Source organism: Lutra lutra, chromosome 8, assembly GCF_902655055.1.
Source record: "Lutra lutra chromosome 8, mLutLut1.2, whole genome shotgun sequence".
Classification (NCBI taxonomy): Eukaryota; Metazoa; Chordata; class Mammalia; order Carnivora; family Mustelidae; genus Lutra; species Lutra lutra.
Window position 1 is genome coordinate 62064628 of NC_062285.1, and position 23774 is coordinate 62088401.

The window sequence follows — 23774 nt, forward strand, 5'->3', positions numbered from 1 at the left end:
AAGACTTTATGATAGCAACAAAAAAAAAAATAAGAGCCACAACTAGCAGTAAATTCTACAATTAATGTATGTGAAGAAAACTTTCAAACTGTTCTGGGGTAGAAAAGACTATGATACCATAAGCTGATACCTTTTTCTTATAAGGGAAGAAATAAGACTGAAAAGACAAACACTACCAAAAAAATTCATTAGTAGCAATTATAACAAGGGACACCTGGGTGGCACAGTAGGTTAAGCATCTGCCTTTGGCTCAGGTCGTTGATCCCAGGGTCCTGGGACTGAGTCCCATATTGGGCTCCTTGCTTAGTAGGGAGCTTGCTTCTCCCTCTGCTTGCTATTCCCCTGCTTGTGTTCTCTCTCTGACAAATAAATTAAAAAAAAAAAAAATCTTAAAAAAAAAAAGCAATTACAATGAAAATGCCAACATGCTTTTTTTTGGATCTCCAGAAACATTCTAAAGTTCATTTGAAAGTATAAGTATCTGTACATGTACCAAGTCTAATTTATAAATCACTCTAATTTCAAAATCTAGCAAAGTGCTTGGGATAAGTGCTTGAAAAAAATTGAGAAACACCCTGAAAAAGAAAAATTAGGAGAGGAATCTTGCCATATCCAACATTAAAATTTAAACTGATGGTATAATAAGGACAGAGACCAGTGGGATAACAAGTAATACAGAAACAGACAAAGCATACAGGAATTTAATATTATAACAAGGGTAGAAATTCAAACACTTAAGGAAAAGATAAACACCAATATGTTAGCCATTTGGAAAAAATAAAGCTAGATTCATACTTTATACATAAAACTAAATTATAGATCAATCAAAAAGTTAAAAAATTGAAGTAGTGGAAGGCAACAAAATGTGTATGATGTGATCTAAGAATTGAGAAGCTCCTCCTAAGCATGCAATAAAAACCATGAGTTTTTCTAGTCTGTCACTAAAACATCTAGCTAGAACAATAACAAACTTAATTAAATACAGTGGATACTCCCTGGAACCTAGACTAAATACCATTTCCCATTAAAAGACCTCCTCGGAGAAATTTGATGCCATGTGTGCAGCAGGAACATTTTGTTTAACAGAGAGCAAGGAAACTGCTAAAGACATATTAAGATCACTGATATTAAGATCAACCAAAGGAACTGGGAACCAGCATGAATAGGCCTCTACTCGTTAAAGATGGGATGATTCAAACATCAAGAAATAATAACTTGAATGGACTAAAATACCTCCAATATTTTTAAATTCGTAAGTTCACTTATAATGACACTGAAAACATCATAAGCTCATTTATAACGAAACTAAAAACAAAAACAAACAGAATCCAAACTTTATGGGACACCTTTGAAGAATACAAGTAAATAATGCAATATTTTGAAAACTGGTAAGCAAGAACTATCATAAATAACCTATCTAGCCTTTTCTCTAGGAACTTACTATGCCTCAGAGAAACCAAAAAGTTGGTAAGAGGGAACGTTTACATTTTACAACTCTTAATGAAATGACAGATTTAGGTGATGATCCTCAATGGCTGTTGACATCACAAAAAAAGAGACAAGATATTACATGTCTCCTGATGGAAGTACACAATGCCACTTCTAAAACTCTCTTCATAAAACTCAAATAATTGAGAGAAAAGGAGCAGAGGGATAGAGAATCTGAAGCCGACTCTGCGCCAAGTGCAAGCCCAACGCAGGGCTCCCATCTCATGAGCGCGAGATCACAACCAGAGCGGCTGCCTAACAGACTAAGCCACCCAGGAGCTCCTGTACTGAAACTTTTCTAACCATCTCAGCATTGCATTAACTGTCCACTATGCTGCCAACTACCTCTTTATAACATACAAACAAACCATATAGTTTGTTTTTGGATGTGCTTCTATAGAAGCTGAGAATGATCTTTTTTATTTCTAACTCCTAGCACATACATCCTCCTAGAGGGTACTCAGTAAATATTTGCAGAATCAAATTGAGATGGCAGCATCTAAAACTGGCTTTAAAAAGTGACAGGCTCTAGGAAGCCTTGTTGAGTCTTATTCAAAAAAGACTTTCAAAGAGGAGGCACAGGGGCACCTGGGTGGCTCAGTGGGTTAAAGCCTCTGCCTTTGGCTCTAGGTCATGATCTCAGGGTTCTGGGATCGAGCCCCGCATCGGGCTCTCTGCTCGGCAGGGAGCCTGCTTCCTCCTCTCTCTCTCTCTGCCTGCCTCTCTGCCTACTGTGATCTCTATCTGTCAAATAAATAAATAAAGTCTTTAAAAAAAAAAAAAGAAGAGGAGGCACAGATCAAATCTTGTAGCAAGATGGGAAATTGTGTCGTGCATTTAGGCATTTAGACTCATGAACTCCAGCAACTTTTTTTTCTTGAAATACTATAAATGCTTCATCTAAAGCAACTATTCCCAAACTTTTTAGTCAACGAACAGTATTAGGTGACTACCTATTCCATTAGCTTCCATTTGCATGAAAAGACAAAAAGAAAATCTAAAAAAAGGAAAGATTACAGTTGACTTTGGTGAAAAACCTTTCGAATTAACTTACAACATAAACAAAACAAAGGTCAAAATAAACAAATAAAAGAAATAATCAAAGACCACTGAAAGCACTGACTTGTGCTAAAGTACCTTTTGACAAACAGTTTTACACTATAATCTAATACACAAATGCCTATACTATACACATATAAAACTGGAAATGATAGTTACCTTTACTAACATGATAGAACCTTATTCATTTTTTTAATTGGGAAAAAAAAACCCCAGCAAAAACCCACAAGTAGAGACCTGACAAAATGATTTCATGACACCACTATTGGGTTGAGATTTAGTTTGATGAACACTGTCCAAAGTTGTGCACACTATTAATAATCCCCTACTCTAACCCTCCTACACCGTTGGTGGGAACGCAAGCTGGTTCAACCACTCTGGAAAACAGCATGGAGGTTCCTCAAAAAGTTGAAAATAGAGCTATCTTATGACCCAGCAACTGCACTACCGGGTATTTACCCTAAAGATACAAATGTAGTGATCTGAAGGGGCACGTGCACCCAAATGTTTATTGCAGCAATGTTCACAATAGCCAAACCATGGAAAGAACCTAAATGTCCATCAACAGATGAATGGATAAAGAAAATGTGGGAGATATATATATATATATATATATATATATATTAGAATACTATGCAGCCATCAAAAGAAATGAAATGAAATCTTGCCATTTGCAACAACGTGGATGGAACTAGAGGGTATTATGCTGAGCGAAATAAGTCAATCAGAGAAAGACAATTATCATATGATCTCCCTGATACGAGGAAGTTGAGAGGCAACGTTGGGGGTTTGGCGGGTAGGAAAGAAATAAATGAAACAAGATGGGATTGGGAGGGAGACAAACCATAAGAGAGTCTTAATCTCACAAAACAAACTGAGGGTTGCTGGGGGTGACTGGGTTATGGACATTGCGGAAGGTATGTGCTATGGTGAGTGCTGTGAAGTGTGTAAACCTGGAGATTCACAGACCTATACCCCTGGAGCTAATAATACATTATATGTTAATAAAAAATAAAAAAATAGAAAAAAAATAATCCTCTACTCTACAGTGATAGCCACAACCCCACAACAAACCTCTATATGAAGTTTACAGTAAAAGTACAGCTGTAGGAGAGGAGTCAAGATGGTGGAGAAGTAGCAGGCTGAGACTACTTCAGGTAGCGGGAGATCAGCTAGATAGCTTATCTAAAGATTACAAACACCTACAAATCCAACGGGAGATCGAAGAGAAGAAGAACAGCAACTCTAGAAACAGAAAATCAACCACTTTCTGAAAGGTAGGACTGGCGGAGAAGTGAATCCAAAGCGACGGGAAGATAGACCGCGGGGGGAGGGGCCGGCTCCCGGCAAGCGGCGGAGCAACGGAGCACAAAATCAAGACTTTTAAAAGTCTGTTCCGCTGAGGGACATCACTCCAGAGGCTTAATCGGGGTGAAGCCCACACGGGGTCAGCGTGGCCTTGGGTCCTGCAGGGTCACAGAAGGATCGGGGGTGTCTGAGTGTCGCAGAGCTTACAGGTATTAGAATGGGGAAGCCGGCTACAGAGACAGAGCCGAGGAGTGAGCTCTAAGCTCGGGGTTACCTTGAACCGGTTGCAGGCTGGGTCAGCTTGGGGCGCGGCCGGAGGCAGGGTGACAGGAGTAATTGGGCACTGTTCTCTGAGGGCACACTGAGGAGTGGGGCCCCGGGCTCTCGGCTCCTCCGGGCCAGAGACTGGGAGGCCGCCATCTTCATTCTCGTCCTCCGGAACTCTATGGAAAGCGCTCAGGGAACAAAAGCTCCCGAAAGCGAACCCGAACCCGAGTGGATTACTCAGCCTGGCCCCTGGTAAGGGCGGTGCAACTCTGCCTGGGGCAAAGACACTTGAGAATCACTACAACAGGCCCCTCCCCCAGAAGATCAACGAGAAACCCAGCCAGGACCAAGTCCACGTACCAAGGAGTGCAGTTTCAATACCAAGGAGAGCAGCGGAATTCCAGAGGAGGAGAAAGCAAAGCACGGAACTCATGGCTTTCTCCCCATGATTCTTTAGCCTTGCAGTTAATTTTTTTTCTTTTTCAATGTTTTTTTTTCTCTTCTTCTGCTAGATTTTTTTAACTTTTCCCCTTTTCTTTTTTTTGACGTTTTTAACTAGTTTATCTAATATATATATATATTTTTCCTTTTTATATTTTTTCTTGATTCATTTTCTTTTTTTAATTGTTTCTTTCTTTCTTTTTTTTTTCTTTCTGAACCTTTTTATCCCCTTCATCCCCTCTCACGATTTGGGATCTCTTCTGATTTGGCTAAAGCATATTTTCCTGGGGTTGTTGCCACCCTTTTAGTATTTTACTTGCTCCTTCATATACTCTTATCTGGACAAAATGACAAGGCAGAAAAATTCACCACAAAAAATGGAACAAGAGGCAGTACTGAAGGCTAGGGACCTAATCAATACAGACATTGATAATATGTCAGATCTAGAGTTCAGAATGACGATTCTCAAGGTTCTAGCCAGGCTCAAAAAAGGCATGGAAGATATTAGAGAAACCCTCTCCGGAGAGATAAAAGCCCTTTCTGGAGAAATAAAAGAACTAAAATCTAACCAAGTTGAAATCAAAAAAGCTATTAATGAGGTGCAATCAAAAATGGAGGCTCTCACTGCTAGGATAAATGAGGCAGAAGAAAGAATTATAGATATAGAAGACCAAATGACAGAGAATAAAGAAGCTGAGCAAAAGAGGGACAAACCGCTACTGGACCACGAGGGGAGAATTCGAGAGATAAGTGACACCATAAGATGAAACAACATTAGAATAATTGGGATTCCAGAAGAAGAAGAAAGAGAGAGGGGAGCAAAAGGTATATTGGAGAGAATTACTGGAGAGAATTTCCCCAATATGGCAAAGGGAACAAGCATCAAAATCCAGGAGGTTCAGAGAAACCCCCCTCAAAATCTATAAAAATAGGTCCACACCCCGTCACCTAATAATAAAATTTACAAGTCTTAGTGACAAAGAGAAAATCCTGAAAGCAGCCCGGGAAAAGAAGTCTGTAATATACAATGGCAAAAATATTAGATTGGTAGCAGACTTATCCACAGAGACCTGGCAGGCCAGAAAGAGCTGGCATGATATATTCAGAGCACTAAACGAGAAAAACATGCAGCCAAGAATACTATATCCAGCTAGGCTATCATTGAAAATAGAAGGAGAGATTAAAAGCTTCCAGGACAAACAAAAACTGAAAGAATTTGCAAACACCAAACCAGCTCTACAAGAAATATTGAAAGGGGTCCTCTAAGCAAAGAGAGACCCTAAAAGTAGTAGATCAGAAAGGAACAGAAACAATATACAATAACAGTCACCTTACAGGCAATACAATGGCACTAAATTCATATCTCTCAATAGTTACCCTGAATGTTGATGGGCTAAATGCCCCAATCAAAAGACACAGGGTATCAGAATGGAAAAAAAAAACAAAACGCATCTATATGTTGCCTACAAGAAACTCATTTTAGACCTGAAGACACCTCCAGATTTAAAGTGAGGGGGTGGAAAACAATTTACCATGCTAATGGACACCAAAGAAAGCAGGGGTAGCGATCCTTATATCAGATCAATTAGATTTTAAGCCAAAGACTATAATAAGAGATGAGGAAGGACACTATATCGTACTCAAAGGATCTGTCCAACAAGAAGATATAACAATTTTAAATATCTATGCCCCTAACGTGGGAGCAAACAAAAGCCCAGGGCCAGATGGCTTCCCGGGGGAATTCTACCAAACATTTAAAGAAGAACTAATTCCTATTCTCCTGCAACTGTTCCAAAAAATAGAAATAGAAGGAAAACTTCCAAACTCATTTTATGAGGCCAGCATCACCTTGATCCCAAAACCAGACAAGGATCCCATCAAAAAAGAGAACTACAGACCAATATCCTTGATGAACACAGATGCAAAAATTCTCGCCAAAATACTAGCCAATAGGATTCAACAGTACATTAAAAGGATTATTCACCACGACCAAGTGGGATTTATTCCAGGGCTGCAAGGCTGGTTCAACATCCGCAAATCAATCAATGTGATACAACACATTAATAAAAGAAAGAACAAGAACCATATGATACTCTCCATAGATGCTGAAAAAGCATTTGAAAAAGTACAGCATCCCTTCCTGATCAAAACTCTTCAAAGTGTAGGGAGAGACGGCACATACCTCAATATTATCAAAGTCATCTATGAAAAACCCACCGCAAATATCATTCTCAATGGAGAAAAACGGAAAGCTTTTCCGCTAAGGTCAGGAACACGGCAGGGATGTCCGTTATCACCACTGCTATTCAACATAGTACTAGAAGTCCTAGCCTCAGCAATCAGACAACAAAAGGAAATTAAAGGCATCCAAATCGGCAAAGAAGAAGTCAAACTATCACTCTTCGCAGATGATATGATACTATATGTGGAAAACCCAAAAGACTCCACTCCAAAACTGCTAGAACTTGTACAGGAATTCAGTAAAGTGTCAGGATATAAAACCAATGCACAGAAATCAGTTGCATTTCTCTACACCAACAACAAGACAGAAGAAAGAGAAATTAAGGAGTCCATCCCATTTACAATTGCACCCAAAACTATAAGATACCTAGGAATAAACCTAACCAAAGAGACTAAGAATCTATACTCAGAAAACTATAAACTACTCATGAAAGAAATTGAAGAAGACACAAAGAAATGGAAAAATGTTCCATGCTCCTGGATTGGAAGAATAAATATGGTGAAAATGTCTATGCTACCTAAAGCAATCTACACATTTAATGCAATTCCTATCAAAGTACCATCCATTTTTTTCAAAGAAATGGAACAAATAATCCTAAAATTTATATGGAACCAGAAAAGACCTTGAATAGCCAAAGGAATATTGAAAAAGAAAGCCAAAGTTGGTGGCATCACAATTCTGGACTTCAAGCTCTATTACAAAGCTGTCATCATCAAGACAGCATGGTACTGGCACAAAAACAGACACATAGATCAATGGAACAGAATAGAGAGCCCAGAAATAGACCCTCAACTCTATGGTCAACTCATCTTCGACAAAGCAGGAAAGAATGTCCAATGGAAGAAAGACAGCCTCTTCAATAAATGGTGTTGGGAAAATTGGACAGCCACATGCAGAAAAATGAAATTGGATCATTTCCTTACACCACACACGAAAATAGACTCAAAATGGATGAAGGATCTCAATGTGAGAAAGGAATCCATCAAAATCCTTGAGGAGAACACAGGCAGCAACCTCTTTGACCTCAGCCGCAGCAACATCTTCCTAGGAACATCGCCAAAGGCAAGGGAAGCAAGGGCAAAAATGAACTATTGGGATTTTATCAAGATCAAAAGCTTTTGCACAGCAAAGGAAACAGTGAACAAAACCAAAAGACAACTGACAGAATGGGAGAAGATATTTGCAAATGACATAACAGATAAAGGGCTAGTGTCCAAAATCTATAAAGGACTTAGCAAACTCAACACCAAAGAACAAATAATCCAATCAAGAAATGGGCAGAGGACATGAACAGACATTTCTGCAAAGAAGACATTCAGATGGCCGACAGACACATGAAAAAGTGCTCCACATCACTCGGCATCAGGGAAATACAAATCAAAACCACCATGAGATATCACCTCACACCAGTCAGAATGGCTAAAATTAACAAGTCAGGAAATGACAGATGCTGGCGAGGATGCGGAGAAAGGGGAACCCTCCTACACTGCTGGTGGGAATGCAAGCTGGTGCAACCACTCTGGAAAACAGCATGGAGGTTCCTCAAAATGTTGAAAATAGAACTACCCTATGACCCAGCAATTGCACTGCTGGGTATTTACCCTAAAGATACAAACGTAGTGATCCAAAGGGGCACGTGCACCCGAATGTTTATAGCAGCAATGTCTACAATAGCCAAACTATGGAAAGAACCTAGATGTCCATCAACAGACGAATGGATAAAGAAGAAGTGGTATATATACACAATGGAATACTATGCAGCCATCAAAAGAATTGAAATCTTGCCATTTGCAACGACATGGATGGAACTAGAGGGTATCATGCTTAGCGAAATAAGTCAATCGGAGAAAGACAACTATCATATGATCTCCCTGATATGAGGGAGAGGAGATGCAACATGGGGGGTTAAGGGGGTAGGAGAAGAGTAAACGAAACAAGATGGAATTGGGAGGGAGACAAACCATAAGTGACTCTTAATCTCACAAAACAAACTGAGGGTTGATGGGGGGAGGGGGGTTGGGAGGGGCGTGGGATTATGGACACTGGGGAGGGTATGTGCTATGGTGAGTGCTGTGAAGTGTGTAAACCTGGTGATTCACAGACCTGTACCCCTGGGTATAAAAATATATGTTTATAAAAAATAAAATTTAAAAAAAAAAGAAAGAAAAAAAAAAGAAAGAAAAAAAGTACAGCTGTAGTATATCATAAAAATTATGAACAGCAAATATAATTTTTAAAAGAATATGGTAATTACTGCTCTCCGTTAAAGTGAAATGGAACTTTGATATCCAAAAAAATGAAGGGTATTATGTCTATTAAGACAAGTGCCTTAGTCCTAGACATCTAAAAAGCGACAAAACAAAGGGTCTTGGCTGAGCACTGTTAAAGAACTATCTTATTTTAACCAACATTATTTGCAAGCATTTCATAAGAAAGCCCTGTTTTAGGAAGTTCAATTGTACTCACTGTTCATTTTAGTTATTACATGGTGGGATGGTATGGCTTTAAAAATAATTTTCATGGGGTGTCCAACCCAAACTCAAATTTAAGACAAATCATTCTTCCTAACAGATTATTATCTTTAAGTTGCTACAAAAATTTGATAGCTACCACCAACTTCGAGTTACTTTAAAAAACCTATCTCTTTTCATAGCCAAATATGAAATCAAATACTTAGCTGATTTTCTTTTGTTAAAAACTAATACTGAGACGCATTCCCCAATAACCTACCATTAGGCAATGAAGCTCTTTCTACCATTTATATAAATTTTTTAGCTCAGGTGCCACTGGACCTATATCAACATCCCTCCTAACAGGAAGTATTTTTGCTAAAAGACTTCAGTGGTTTCAAAAAAATTTTTTCATAAAAGTAAGATGACAGAAATGTAAATATAAAAGCATTCCAGAACAAAGAGCATTTATGTGTATCAAATAAAATTTCCATTTACTTTTTACAAGACTGCCACAGACACATGAAGTTGTGTCCAGGTTTTCTCACTGGATCCCCTTGTTGACTAGATGCACTGAATGGAGAAGGCTGGGAAGTGTTAGGCTGGCTCTGTACTTGCACAGCTGGTGAAGGCGTCATAGGAGTGTTCTGTGAAAAAACACAACCACGCAGTTTGTGAGATGACACTAAAAGACATTCATATTTTATAGTATAGGCATAAATGATTATAATGACAATTATGATTACATTGCTAGTTATGCAATTCTAACATAGCATTTACATTTGTAGTTAGTAATTATTTCTTAAAAATTCTTTAAAAAAGATAATTATTTTTATAAAAATAATTAGGAAAGATTCTTTTATTTCATATGAACCACAAAGGCAAGATCACATTGTTAATGTTACAGGACATAAATTATTTAGAATTAAGAAATTTTAGATCAATAAATTAGGCAGAAACAAAACTATAGATTAAAATGAGGAATAAATCTACTATAAATGCACTCATTGATTTACTTACATACATTCTGCACAAGAACGAATCAATTGCAAATTAATCTTTCTTTGCATATATTTCCTTTCAGATTTTTTAATGACTACAACATAAAACAATCATAGCAAAACGCAAAAAAATTTCTGATGTTAAAAATGAAGTAACCATAAATAGAATGTTATAAATATTATTTTATAGTAAGCCATTTTAACAACTTTAGTCTTTAAAGTTGTTCAGTTTCAGCTTTTGATGGACAATACAAGTAAAAGAATTCTAATTCCAATTCTAATTCAGAAGTCTTTTAAATATAAGCTATATTTTCTTCTTCTGTAGCCTATCCCTTTCTCTCTGAAAAATACATAATTATAATATGGCTTAAAACAATTTGAGGCAAAATATTTTCTTTGAACCTTAACTCAGATTTCATTCATAGCATATCACAAAGGGAAAAATAATAATGAATTTCTCATATAGAAATGGTAGCACACCATTTTCAAAGCATTGTTTAATGGCAATAAATTTAAACTCTGGAAAACTATTAAATATACTCATTCACTTATAAGGTAATATTGGAAATAGCTGGGCAAAACTAGTTAAAAATTTCTGCAAACATCAGATTAAAATCCATAATAATTAGAAAAAAGACAGTAAGCTATAAGGCTAGAGCATAAAAATGAAAAAAGAGAATAAAATGCTGAAAAAAAGTTTAGAAATGTGAAGTCCTAGGACTCTTTGAGTTCCAAGCTCTAAGACAAAGAAAATCTACTTTTGGGATATGATTGAAGTTGTTTCCATAATAGGATCTGGCCCCACACTTAAGATTTTATAATATGGTCAGTGAGAAAACATATACATGCATATGCATGCATGGAAAACAGGTGCCATGGATAGGGTGTGGACTTTTTAGCTTGACACATCAGTACTCAAACTTTCAATTTGCCTTTTAAACTAGTTATGTGACTCAGGGCAATCTCTTTAACCTCTGTGATCCTCAGTTTTCTCATCTATAAACTATTAAGTAATGAAATCTTAACATAAGGGATTGTTTGAAGACTAGAGAAACTACAGATGAAGAGCCTAGTTTTAGATTCTCAACAAATGGCAACATATATGCTAGAAGTCCAAATAGATAAGGGAAACTAAACTTTGGAGGAAAGATAATGAATGAGTCTGCTTTGGGGACAGTGGCAGATCAACTACAAATGTCTATTAATAGAAGTTAATGCTGGAAACACGGATCTCACAATCATTCTCCTGGGAATTCTTAAAGCCATAAAAACTGATGCTGAGAAAGCAGACAAAAGAAAAAAAAAAAAGGATCAGAGACAAAGGAATGGAAGGTAACATTAGAATTAGCCTATTTATCAAAAGAATTACTCAAGTTGTTTCCCTGAAATGAAAATATTGCAATAAAAATCCAAGAAATTCTAATAAGGGGAGTAACCAAGAGAATCAGTTTCAGCCAAATACAAATATTAGAGAGTAACAAGTTACAAATATCCCAGAATTTTAATTAAAGGGTAAATTTGCCAGAAGCATCAAATTCCCTCAGAATGAACCTTCTGGTTCACTTTTCTATTGCCACTTAAATTAGGTATTTTATTGAATATCTTGTTATATATTTGTAGATTAAGCTTATTTTTATTTTCAAAAGTGCTAACAAATCTTTAACCTATTTTTTTTTCATTGTGGAACTCTTATTTGGTGTCGCATAGAAAATTTAACAAATAATCACAGGTATTTTGACCCCAAATGTGAATGAGGGATATGGCAAGGATGACTGAAATTAATCTAAGCTGTTAAATTAATAATGAATAAAAACACATTAACCAAATGCAACGTGTAAAAACTTGTGGATCTTAATTCAAACGAGCTGTTTAAAAAAACCAAACCCACGTTGTTTTTAAAAGACAACTAGAGAACAATGAACTGGATGTGAGATAATATTAAACACACTATTATTTCTGCTAGATGTGATTTGGTACTGGAGAGAGAGAGAGAGATCTAAACAGTTAAAAGTACTTAACTATTAGAGAAATAGATTCTGATTTACTGGCAAAATGAAATAATGTTTGATACTTGTTTTAAGGTACTTCAAGAAAAAAAAATGATTGTGAAGAACAGATGAAACTAAAAAGGCAAATGGTAATAATATTTAATAATATTTAAAGCTAGGTGATAGACACATGAAGACTTCTTGGCTCTACTTTTGTATATGTTGGAAAAAATTTTACAATAAAAAATAAACAAAGTGACAAAGTGATAAAAAGAATTAAATAGATCTAAATATATCACTGAAACAAAAAGAATTAAAGTACTTTTTAAAAAAAAAATTTTATTTATTTGAGATAGAGAATAGCAACAGAGAGCACGAACAGAGGGTGGGGAGAGGGAGAAACAGGTTTCCCACTGAGCAGGGAGCCCATAGTGGGGCTTGATCCCAGAACCCTGGGGATCATGACCTGAGCCAAAGGCAGACACTTAACCAACTCAGCCACCCAGGCACCCCAAAAATTAAAGTACTTATAAAATATACCAAATGAGAAATTCTAAGACTCATATTTCCTTTGACCATAGGAGTGAATATTTTTTTTTTAATTTTTTTATTTTTTCAGCATAACAGTATTCATTATTTTTGCACCACACCCAGTGCTCCATGCAATCTGTGCCCTCTACAATACCCACCACCTGGTGCCCCCAACCTCCCACCCCCCACCCCTTCAAAATTCTCAGATCGTTTTTCAGAGTCCATAGTCTCTCATGGTTCACCTCCCCTTCCAATTTCCCTCAACTCCCTTCTCCTCTCCATCTCCCAGGAGTGAATATTTTTAGGTTTCCTCTTGTTATTAAAAAAATTACACATTCCTGAGGTGCCTGTGCTTAGTTAATCATCCTACTCTTGATTCTGGCTCAAGTCATGATCTCAGGGTCATGAGATCCAACCCAGCGATGGGCTCTGCACTCTGCACTCAGCACAGAGTCTGCTTAAAAGATCCACTCTCCCTCTCCCTTTGCCCCTCCCCCAATAAACAAACAAACAAATATCAATTAATTAATAAAAAGAATTAGGTCTTTTACATGATAGTGCAAAATATATTTCTTTTAGGCTATATGTTCACTTTTTTCTTAACCTTACTATTTTTTTTTTTTTTAATTTGATAGAGAGAGAGAGAGTGTACAAGTAGGGGGAGTGGCAGGCAGAGGGAAAGGGAGAAGCAGACTCCCTGCCCAGCAGGGAGCCTGATGCAGGGCTCGATCCCAGGACCCTGAGATCAGGACCCTGAGCCGAAGGCAGAGGCTAAACCTACTGAGCCACCCAGGCTCGTTTTTTACCATGAATTGCTAGATCATCAGCCATAACACTAACTCAAGTGTAAAGGTAAAAGTAGGCTTCAAAGTCATAGTTTTTGGAATGATCCCTCTTGAGGAATATTCTCTATCATCTACTCTATTGAGGAAGAGCTTTTTTTTTTTTTTTTTTAATTACAGGTTTTGGCGCCACCCCCCAAAATCAAAGCCACAAATCCAGCAGTGAGTGACCAAAAAAGTAAAATAACACAAAGGATGCAAAACAACTATGTGATTTATTCTGCAATGTAAAACTAACTGAAAAAGTTAATGCAGCAGTTTTATTATTGCCTTGCTTTCTTCTATTATCTTTTCAAGATGATGCTTTCCTCGATCATCTTTTCAAGAGTAAATTATGGCTAAAAATTCTAGATCAGTGATAATATTTAAGATTTATTTATTTACTTGAGAGAGAGAGAGAGAGAGAAACCACATAAGCAGGGGTAGGGACAGAAGGAAAGAGAAAGAATGCTCAAGCAGACTCTTCCCTGAGCACAGAGCCTGAGCTGAAATCAAGAGTTGGATGTTTAACTGACTGAACCACCCAGGTGCCCCTAGAGTGATAACATTTTCTGATATAAGACTTGGGATTTGAGGCTCTTAAACCCTTATGTTCTTAGTAAAAAACTTTAAAAACCTTAGAAAGATAAAATTTAAACACTTCAATCTGTGTTAGAAAGATACAAATTCATAATCTATTCTCAAAATAAATTCTTTGCTAGGTAGTAATGAAACAGTTTGTTCAATTCTAGCTACAGATTTTGAAAGCCACTTATAAAATAGAACTGACTTAAGATAAATAGGATGACAAATAAACCAGACACCCTGACACCTCGGATCTACTTGAAGAAACTGAGAAAGTATATTCTAAAACACAGGCGAGGAAGGAGAGATACTCTGAAGCAGTTATGAGGAACAAAAATTAGATTTACTCTGTGAAATAAAAGTATTTTATACTTAGTCTAAATGTATAGATCTTTTGAGAACAGAATTAAGACAATTACAGGAATCACTGGAAAAGAGATCTTTGTGAGTGTGGGAAAGTAACTTCAATTTTTAAAAATGAGGGTTTGGGACAAGATAATATCTAAGATTCTTTCTGCTCTTACATTCCCTCGTGTTTTTAAACTACCAAGTTTTTTACTCTTACGAAGTATATAACCTAGATAATCAATACATACCAAGACTGGCTTATAAGGATACACTAAAATGCAAAAACAATTATTATGTTTAGTGGTAATGCCTTTCTCGGTTTTTATGCTACTACTCCACAAATTTAAGCAGTAGTATTCTTAAGAAAATATTGAAATGATAATTCCTGGGGTTCTTGCTAAAACGATCTTGGCTATGACTAAATGCTGCCCCCTTGAGGCTACAGATCTGCATTCTGATGGGTTGAATAACTTCAAGCTCTTTATCAAAGAAAGGAAGGGACCAGGAAGATACCAAAATTCAGTGTGACACAGAACCAAATTAGCAATGGTTCAACGGAACAGAGGAAAAGCACATATAAAACACCTTAAATAAATACATCCTTAAGTAAACTACTTTTATATACAAGAATCTAGCATGTCTTCAGATCATGGGATTAACACCTCTTGTTCTGTTCAACATGTGTTTTACATGCTCCTGAAAAAGGCAAATCTTTAGGTAAATATTTATAATTACTTTTCTTTTTTTATTCATTTTTATTTTTTTATGTGCCAAACTAGTTTTATGCCTTCAGAAGATACCAATTCATGAATAGTTATCCTATAACTTACAAATACAACAGACTAAAATAAACAGCTACAAATAAAGAAGTTTGTCTTGAAATAGGTAAAATTTATTTTGTATTTATATGAATTAAGCAGCTAAATACTATTTAAACACAAAATCTGAAGTTATGTCATTTACTTTCATAGATCTTTCTCCTTTTCTGCTGCTAATTTTTTTTCTGTAATGAAATTAATATAGCCGATTAATCAGAGTGAAAGGGAACAAAACTGAGAAAAGAAACATGAAAGAACAATGGTAGTAGGAAGGATTACCTGTTGGCTATTCTCAGCAGGGACTTCTCCCTGCGGTCTTTCTAGCCCTGAACATTCTGCAAATCTAAAAGTCCCTCCTTGGGTTCCAGGTACCTCCTTAACATCCCTAGACCCCTTGAAATGGTAGAAATAACAAGGTTTTGCTGAAAAATCACATTTAAAATCCTCTATTTCATCTACTCCTTTAAGGTACCAATTCAAATAGTGAATAAAATGTGTTAAATCAAGGTCCATATAAAAGAAATCTGAAGAATCTAGGCAACAATGGAAATGGTTTTCTATTAGTAGGCTCTTAAGAAGACCAACAGCTGACCCTTCAAAGGAAATTTATGATCCCATCTTAAACAGTTGATCTTTTTTAGCGTTTATAGGTACTTTATTCCCTATATACGAAGGTAAAATACAGCTGTACTATCACTGAGTGCCTAACTATGTAGCAGTCACCATGTTAAGTGTTACACGTAAGAATCCCAGTTTTTAATTCTCACTCTCACAGACACCATGCATGCTATCTTTTTCCTTGCAAAATTTTAAATTTCTACCCGCCAACCAAACACTAATTTTAAAAATAAAGAATATAGCCATTTTAAATAAACTATACTCTTTGGGACAATATATATTAAAGAACACATTTTAAAAAGTATTTTTTTTATTTTAACACATTTAATAAAATAAATAATAATATGTAAATAAAATGCAGTAATTTTATGGACTGAATTAGATACATATATGTCCAATATGTAAAGAAAAAAGTTTTAGGATTGATGTCCTAAAGTTATAATTTAATGCTACTCACATTCTGTAATATAATAGTTCAAATACTCAATATGTTCTATATAAAATGGCTTTCTAGAACTTTTCAACAAAATCTTTTAAAATAGTGGAGAAGTGGGTTAAGAGTATGAATCTCTGTTTCAGACACACACCCAAGTGGTTCAGTCCTGGAACCATGTCACATTAGTTGGTGACCTTGGGTGAATTATTTTGCAGCTTGGAGCCTCATCTCTATTGTAATAACAATTCTTACCTCACAGAGTTATTCCAAGGATTAAATGAGAAAATGCTTTCAGTAACAAGTTCCTAACATAGGTCCTAGTCTTAACAAGTATTATTGTTGGTTCTTTGTTACTTAAGTATCTTTATTGAATATAATCATACTGGGAAGATTAAGGACACACACAAAAATGAGGGTTGATAATTCCACAGTAATGGAGTTTTTCTCTCATTTGGCTTAGTCTATTATAACTATTTAGAAATTATAACTATTATAAGAGAATCTGAGAGGAAAAGACAGAGTGAGGAACTAATCAAGATGAATTGGGAAATTATAAATGAAGGGAAAAAATATAAAAATCAACTTACTGTATGCCAGACACCATATTACTTTAAAAATTTTTTAATGTGTTTAATAAATGAAAAAAAACTCAACTTACAGCAGTCTGAGGAAAATTGCTTTAGTATTTTTTGCTAAAACTCAGTAATAATAATTGCCATGTACACATCAACTAAAGAATACTCAACCCACTTGGGTACCTTGCAATAAAAATAAATCTAAGCAATACAGTACTAATGTATGAATTAAAATCTCATTATGTCCCCAACAGCACCATCCAGTTTTATCCACTCACATGAGAAAAGATGCACATCAGTGGATGAACTGTTCTGAAGCAAGGGATTCTTTGTTCTTTCATCTTTCATTCTGCTGCCCCCCTCCACCCCCAGATTTGGTACTAATGCCAGCAATGGCCATAGATCTGCTCTAAACACCAAAAGCGTGGAGAAGAAACCAAACTCAGAAGAGTGCTAGCAGAGTTGGCAATAGTCACAGAAGGTTCTGGCTATGTAGGGGTTAGGAAAGAGAAAGGAAAAAAAAAGTCATCCAGAAAATAAGGTTAAAACTAGTAAACCCCTAGTTTCAGTGGAAACGGCACACAAGATTGACCTTAAAATCTTTACAGGTAGAATGAATCCTCAATTCAGTAGCACTAATCCTAGAAAACACTTCTATTGACTACAGGGTACAACAGAGATTGGATAGTAGAATATTAAAGAGGGGATAACAGAAACCTGACTGGAGGGCAAAGCAGTAAAGAAACACAAAAGCAAGAATATCAGAATAGCTGAAAGAAATTGAAATTATAATAGTCTTTCAAGAACCAAGGCAACTAAGTCAATATATAACAGGAAAACACCTGATAAAGGACTTATGGGATTCATCTTTTTTATAAAAGAATGGTGAAAAGAGCCACAAAAACATACTCCTGTCAAAATCAAATACAGAATCTCCCTTTTGAAGTGCTCTTAGTATATTCCCCTCCACCCAAAGGTGACAAAGGAGACTGACTTATATTTAAAAAATTCTCCAAGAGATGTCAGATTAGCAAGTGTTCCTCTATCTTGGGTCTACAAAATTACTAATTTGGGTCAATAACGGAATTTTAAAGATTCTTTAAACCATGTGCTGAAGTTAACAACTGAGAACTGTTTAATATTACAAAAAAACACTGAAAAACAGGAGCCGGAGAGCCCGAGTACACTGGTGAGCTGACACAATTACCTTTTCAAGATGAGGTGTCGAACAACAGTGGACAGTCCCCTATTATCCTATTTACAAGTGAGAACTCTTTAAGAGAAATGTTGAGAGCAGGGTGACTTACCTGTGGGACCACATTCTGTACGTATGGCGGCGGGTGCTGCTGCTTTTGCTGAACAGCACTTTCTATTGCTACTTTAGCTACAGTGCTTGGATCTGCTCCCGCCGGCACAGCAACCATTGTTGCACTGCAGCCAGCATTGTTGGGGTCACTGATTGTAACAATTCTAACTCCTACTTTATTTGGAATTCCTGCAACTGTTTCCCTATCATTATCCTCTGCCGGCCTCTTTACAGTTTTGCATTCTGCTGTGCCGTTTGTAGACCGAACGTCAGATGATAGGGCAGGAGAATGGGACACTCTTGATCCTGAGTGGGGAACTGCTATGATTTGATGCCCCTGTATAACAGAGGTTGTAGAATGCGGTGAGACAACTACACTTGGGCGTTGCTGAGGCACATCTGAATTCAAACTTGAAGCTAGAGGTCCATTAGGCAAGTCAGTACCACTAAACTGCTGTGTTGCCACATTTGGAGCCTCCTGTATACTGCTCACAGATGGTGAACCACCCAAAGTTAATATAGGTCCATTCGAAATTCTTTCTAGTTGATCACCTTTGGCAGTATCTTGCTGAGTGGCATCTAAAGTCCCTTGTGGTTCCACTGGAGATATCTCACCATTTCCTACATGATTGGAAGTTTTGTGATTTGGAATGTTTTTGCTTAAATGAGAACCATCTCCCTTATCAAAATCACAGATTCCATTAACTAGAGGTTTTTTCAAATCACTTTTGATATCCGGCATATCCATTTGTTCTGAGTTCTGTTTTCCAGATGTTCCATTCTCACCTAATTCTAATGATGGCCCATTACTGATTAGTGAGCACTGATTAGCCTCACTTTGAATTTTCCCTGAGTTTGAAGGAGGTAGACTTGAGTCACTGTACTTTCTCCCATTTAAAAGACTTCCCACCTGCATTTCATTTTCCTTTGTATCCCCATTGCTGGTGTTCGTGGTTCCTCGTCGGCAGGACGGGTTCTCCATGACTTCAATTTTACGTTCATGAACATGTAAACCTGTTGCTTCTTTTGCTTCCTCCTCCTTTTGGCAAATGATCTTATCACCTTTGAATGGGGGAGTAGCAGTAGTACAGGATGATTGTCCAGCTGGAGATGTCTGAGTGGCTGGAAGTGTTTGCACCTGAAGTCCAACTCCTGTTTGCGTCCCACTCATGGTAATTCCTGCTGGAGCAATGAGCTGAGTTGCATTTCCCTGACTCACAGTTGCAGTTGCAAAACTTGTATTTGGCACAACTGTTATGGTTACCTGGTTGCCAGAAGTCCCTTGGAAAATGGTCGCTGGGCTGTTCGAAATCAGTGGGCCTGGCAATATTTGTAAGTTCGAGATGGGCACAGTTTGCACTCCCCCTGTGGGTGGCATTGCACTTTGGACCAACTGAACGTTTTGCTGCCCAACCAACAGCTGCTGAGCTGAAGATTGCCCCTGCACTCCAAAACCTGTTGCTTGGTTATTGGCCACCTGGTATACCACCTGAGGGCTAGGAGCTCTTGCATTATTAGGGGGAGGAATCTGTGGAGCTGGGAGAATTAGCTTACCACCCGGCGTCGAAGGACCACGCTTTGGAAGCAGCAGCTGTTTTATCAGACTTGACTCACCAGAAGCAGGCTGACCAACGCCCGCATTTGCCTGCTGTGGCTGAACCTGCATCTGTACTTGTTGGGGCTGCTGAACCTGTACTTGTACCTGTTGTGGTGAGGGTGCTGGTGAATGCTGCTGCTGTTGCTGCCTTTTCACAGATAGCATCTGACTGACAGTAGGGGGTGGTCCCTGTGATTGAGGGGTGGAAGAAGATGACATGGCAGTAGGGACTTGGTTATTAGTAGCTGGGACAGGTGATGGCGAGGAAGATGGAGTTATGTTTGGTTGCCCAGTTAGCTGAACTGTCTGACCAGCTGGAAGAGCTGCTGGATTAGCAAGAACAATTTGGTGAATGGCTGGTGCGTAAGTCTGACCTTGTTGAGCTGGCTGGCTTACAATCACTACACTTTGTTGGGCTGGCTGCTGTGGTTGTTGAATGGGCTGTTGTACCACCGTTGATGAAACTTGCTGAGAAGGGAGAGGTTTTGGTGCAATGTTCTGAAACCCTACCCTTGAGGGTTGTGGACTTGGGACACCAGCAATGGTAACCATTTGTCCTGTAGCTACCTGAAAATTCTGTACTGAAGTTGCTGAGACAATATTGGATGCGGAAGTTGTCACATACTGTGAAGGTGCTATGATAACAGTGTCTTGTGGCTGGCTACCAGCAGATGTCTGTTGAGATGAAGTTTGCACAGGCTGGGGTGATGTGGTGATTAACTGTTGACCCTGTGAAACTGTAGAAGTACATGCTGGTATGTTCTGTACTCTGCCAAATATATGACTCTGTGGGACAGCTTGCTGAATTACTGTCACGGGAGTGCCGGAAGGTATCTGTCCCGGTACCACTGTGTGTAATGGAGACTGTTGTGGAATTACGGATGGATGATGAAGCAATGTCTGGGAATTTACAACTGTAACAGGCTGTGGCCCTGTACTGTGATTCTGAACCACAGAACTCTGAGCAGCTCCTCCTCCCACAGCAATGCTAACAGGAACTGCTGTCTGGGATATAGAATTCTGGATTACTGTAGCCTTAACGACCTCACAAGGAATTGGAGCTTTGTTTTGAATGACAGTCACTGGAGCATTTTGCTGCTGGTGGGTATGAACTGCAGGATTTGGTGGAATTCTTGAAACAGTCTGTGCCACAGTATGAACACCTTGTACTGGAAAAGACATTTGTGTTGCAGTCAAATTTGAAGATTGGCTGGTAACAGAAGTCCTCTGAAAATGGTTTCCTACAGTTTGTGGTCCATGAGGAATTCCTGAAAAAAGGAGGGAAAAAGTCAAAATTCATAATGAAATGACTGAGAACTGCGTATAGGCATTTTATTAGTTAATACAAGAAAAAATTACTTTAAAAAATTAACATCTAACAACTTTGCATCATATTAAATATGGTAAAAGTAACAGAATAAGCAAAATATGCTAATGGAAACACAAGGGAAAATTATACATTTCAAATTTATAAAATATACAGTTTCATTTTGCTTTTTTGTTAAATTAGATATACTTAAAACTCAAAAATTAATACCTGCAGGTGAAGGACTTGGAGATACATCAGGAACAGAATCAACACGAACAACAGGAGTAGAAACTGGTTGCTGCTGATAGTACATCTGAATGGGAAGTGGTATAGCCCTCCGTTTTACTCCCACTACATGAATATGTGCCTGCCCGTTGCTACTGGAATCCTCCACTCTCTTCACTGTATGATTTGGAAAGACCGTTCTGTAAAGTACACACACACTTAGTTTTCTTAACTAGCACGCAAGCAAAAAACAGACTTCTAACAATGTTTACATGAACAGCAGTAGTATATTTACTACTACAAATGTACGAACCAGTATGATTCATACAGTTCTATTCTGCAAAGGTGGGAAGCAAAGAAAAAATATAAAACATCAGTTCTCCAATTTTAAAAATCATTATTTATTAACATTGTTAAGATTTTAAATAAGTTTATACCCTATATAATTAACAAAAAAGCTGCATCTAGGTAGTGTCTATTTTATGAACTTTGCATAATACCAAAAACCTTGATATTTTAAGAGTATTAGACTATTATTCAAGATTTAAAAGGACAAAACTCATGTCTTTAACACATGTCTTTAACTTTTAACACATGAGTCTTTAACTCATGTCTTTAAAGTGGGTAGAAAAAAGTTTCTCCCTTCTCTTTCTTTGATAAGCCTCATAATGTTCAAACACAAATACCAGGTTAGATTTACAAAATCCCCTTGTATTTGAATTTCTATCTCACAACAACCTAGCCAAGATGAAACTTCAAGTAGTAGAAATATTTCAAATTAGACAGATGGTTGGTATTTTCTCTAAAGAGCAAGAGATGTTCTACGTGATATGGATTAACTTTGTTTAAAGTTAACTACTATGCATCCTACCTAAGACATTTATAAAATCCAGTTGAAGTTAGGATTCCACCACGAGCTAATTTACTGCATGTTGAGAGGTACTCAGAATACATTTCTGCTCGAGAGACAGAACAATCTGGATTTACTTCAAAATGAGCATTTAGCCTAAAAAAGAGAAAAATAAATGGCATTATGCAGTATATTATAGGAGAGTTGATGCTAAATATAGTAAAACCATTTGAAGGCAATGTATTATAAAAAATATTTATGCCTGTTTATCAAATGTCACTATCATGTTATTAGCAAAAATGCATGCTAGGTTTTAGACTGATGAAACTAAACAAAAGGAGATTGACCACTTAATCACATTTATTTTAGTATTAAAAAAATCATTAACAACAAATATAAAAATTATGTTCACACTCCAGTGAGAACTGGGTTGGTCTGTTGGCAACAAATAAGTTTCATTCAATCAATATTTACTAAATTTCCTGTCTTGCAATAATTAAAATATAACAGAAATTCCCAATAATGAACTATTTCCATTGGAGACATGGAAAATGGGAGAAAAACTGAACTAAAATTAAACTTTTGTTGTCTCTTCGAGCAAATCCCTTTAGAAAAAAAACTTACCTAAGCTTTCAACTACTCTTTAAGATAATCATACTTCTCCCACACCTCACACTTTCATTCCCCCATTTCAGAAATTTCTATTCATAATGCAGTACAAATTAATTCAAACTTCAGTTTGTCTTTTTCATATAGTGACTTCCATCTATTTATCAGTTAGGACTGGAGGCTGAATTATCATCATAGGATTCTCTTCTAGGACTTACTATACATATAACAGGCCAACTTATAGCTGTTTATATAAACTGAATCAAATAATACTTATGATTTAATTTTAAAATGATTCTCTCCCTCCTCACTAGAACTAGCAGAAATGTACAAATGGGCTTTAGAAGACCAAATCCATACCTAACACACACACACATTTTACTGTGCATGTGGTACATCCTTTTTCCAACTTTCATAATTCTTTGAGTACTGAGTTTTCAAAAGCCTTAGATACAAAAAACTTTTTTTTGGTTTTAATGTAGAAGATAGACATTTCCAAGTATTACTAGAAGTGATTCATTAAGTATAAGGTGTAAAAATATATAAGGTGAGGAAAAAGAAAATGATTAGAGATATTTAAAACCATAAACCTGATTTTAAGCAAAGTGGAAAAGTCTAGAGAAAACTGCCACAGGAACAAAGATATGAAAGTACCAAAAATATGGAACACAGAATGACAGAACATGGAATGGGAGACAAATCATGTGAGAGAATGGGAGAAAAGGGATCAGAGAAAGAAAATTTTTAAAGTAGTACATCATCAGAAAGTGATCTTCTCTATTCAATCTATTATTAATCTTCTAAAGAATTTAAGTTGGAATTTATAACTCTGTGGAAGCTACCATCCACGAGAAAATGAAATCTAACCAAGTCTACAGTTTATTTTTTTCAGGAAGTGGCTG

At 37.0% G+C, this 23774-nt stretch overlaps 1 protein-coding gene across 1 annotated transcript in view; it reads right to left on the minus strand.

The window, feature by feature from the left end:
* ARID2 (AT-rich interaction domain 2) overlaps positions 1 to 23774 on the minus strand; it is a 166670-nt gene that overhangs the window by 34076 nt on the left and 108820 nt on the right. The window contains exons 13-16 of the mRNA XM_047739727.1: positions 22285 to 22419; positions 21417 to 21613; positions 18284 to 21147; positions 9754 to 9902 (exon numbers count right to left, since the gene is read on the minus strand). Of these exons, the coding sequence (XP_047595683.1) occupies positions 9754 to 9902; positions 18284 to 21147; positions 21417 to 21613; positions 22285 to 22419 (3345 nt within the window). The remainder of the gene's footprint in view (positions 1 to 9753; positions 9903 to 18283; positions 21148 to 21416; positions 21614 to 22284; positions 22420 to 23774) is intronic.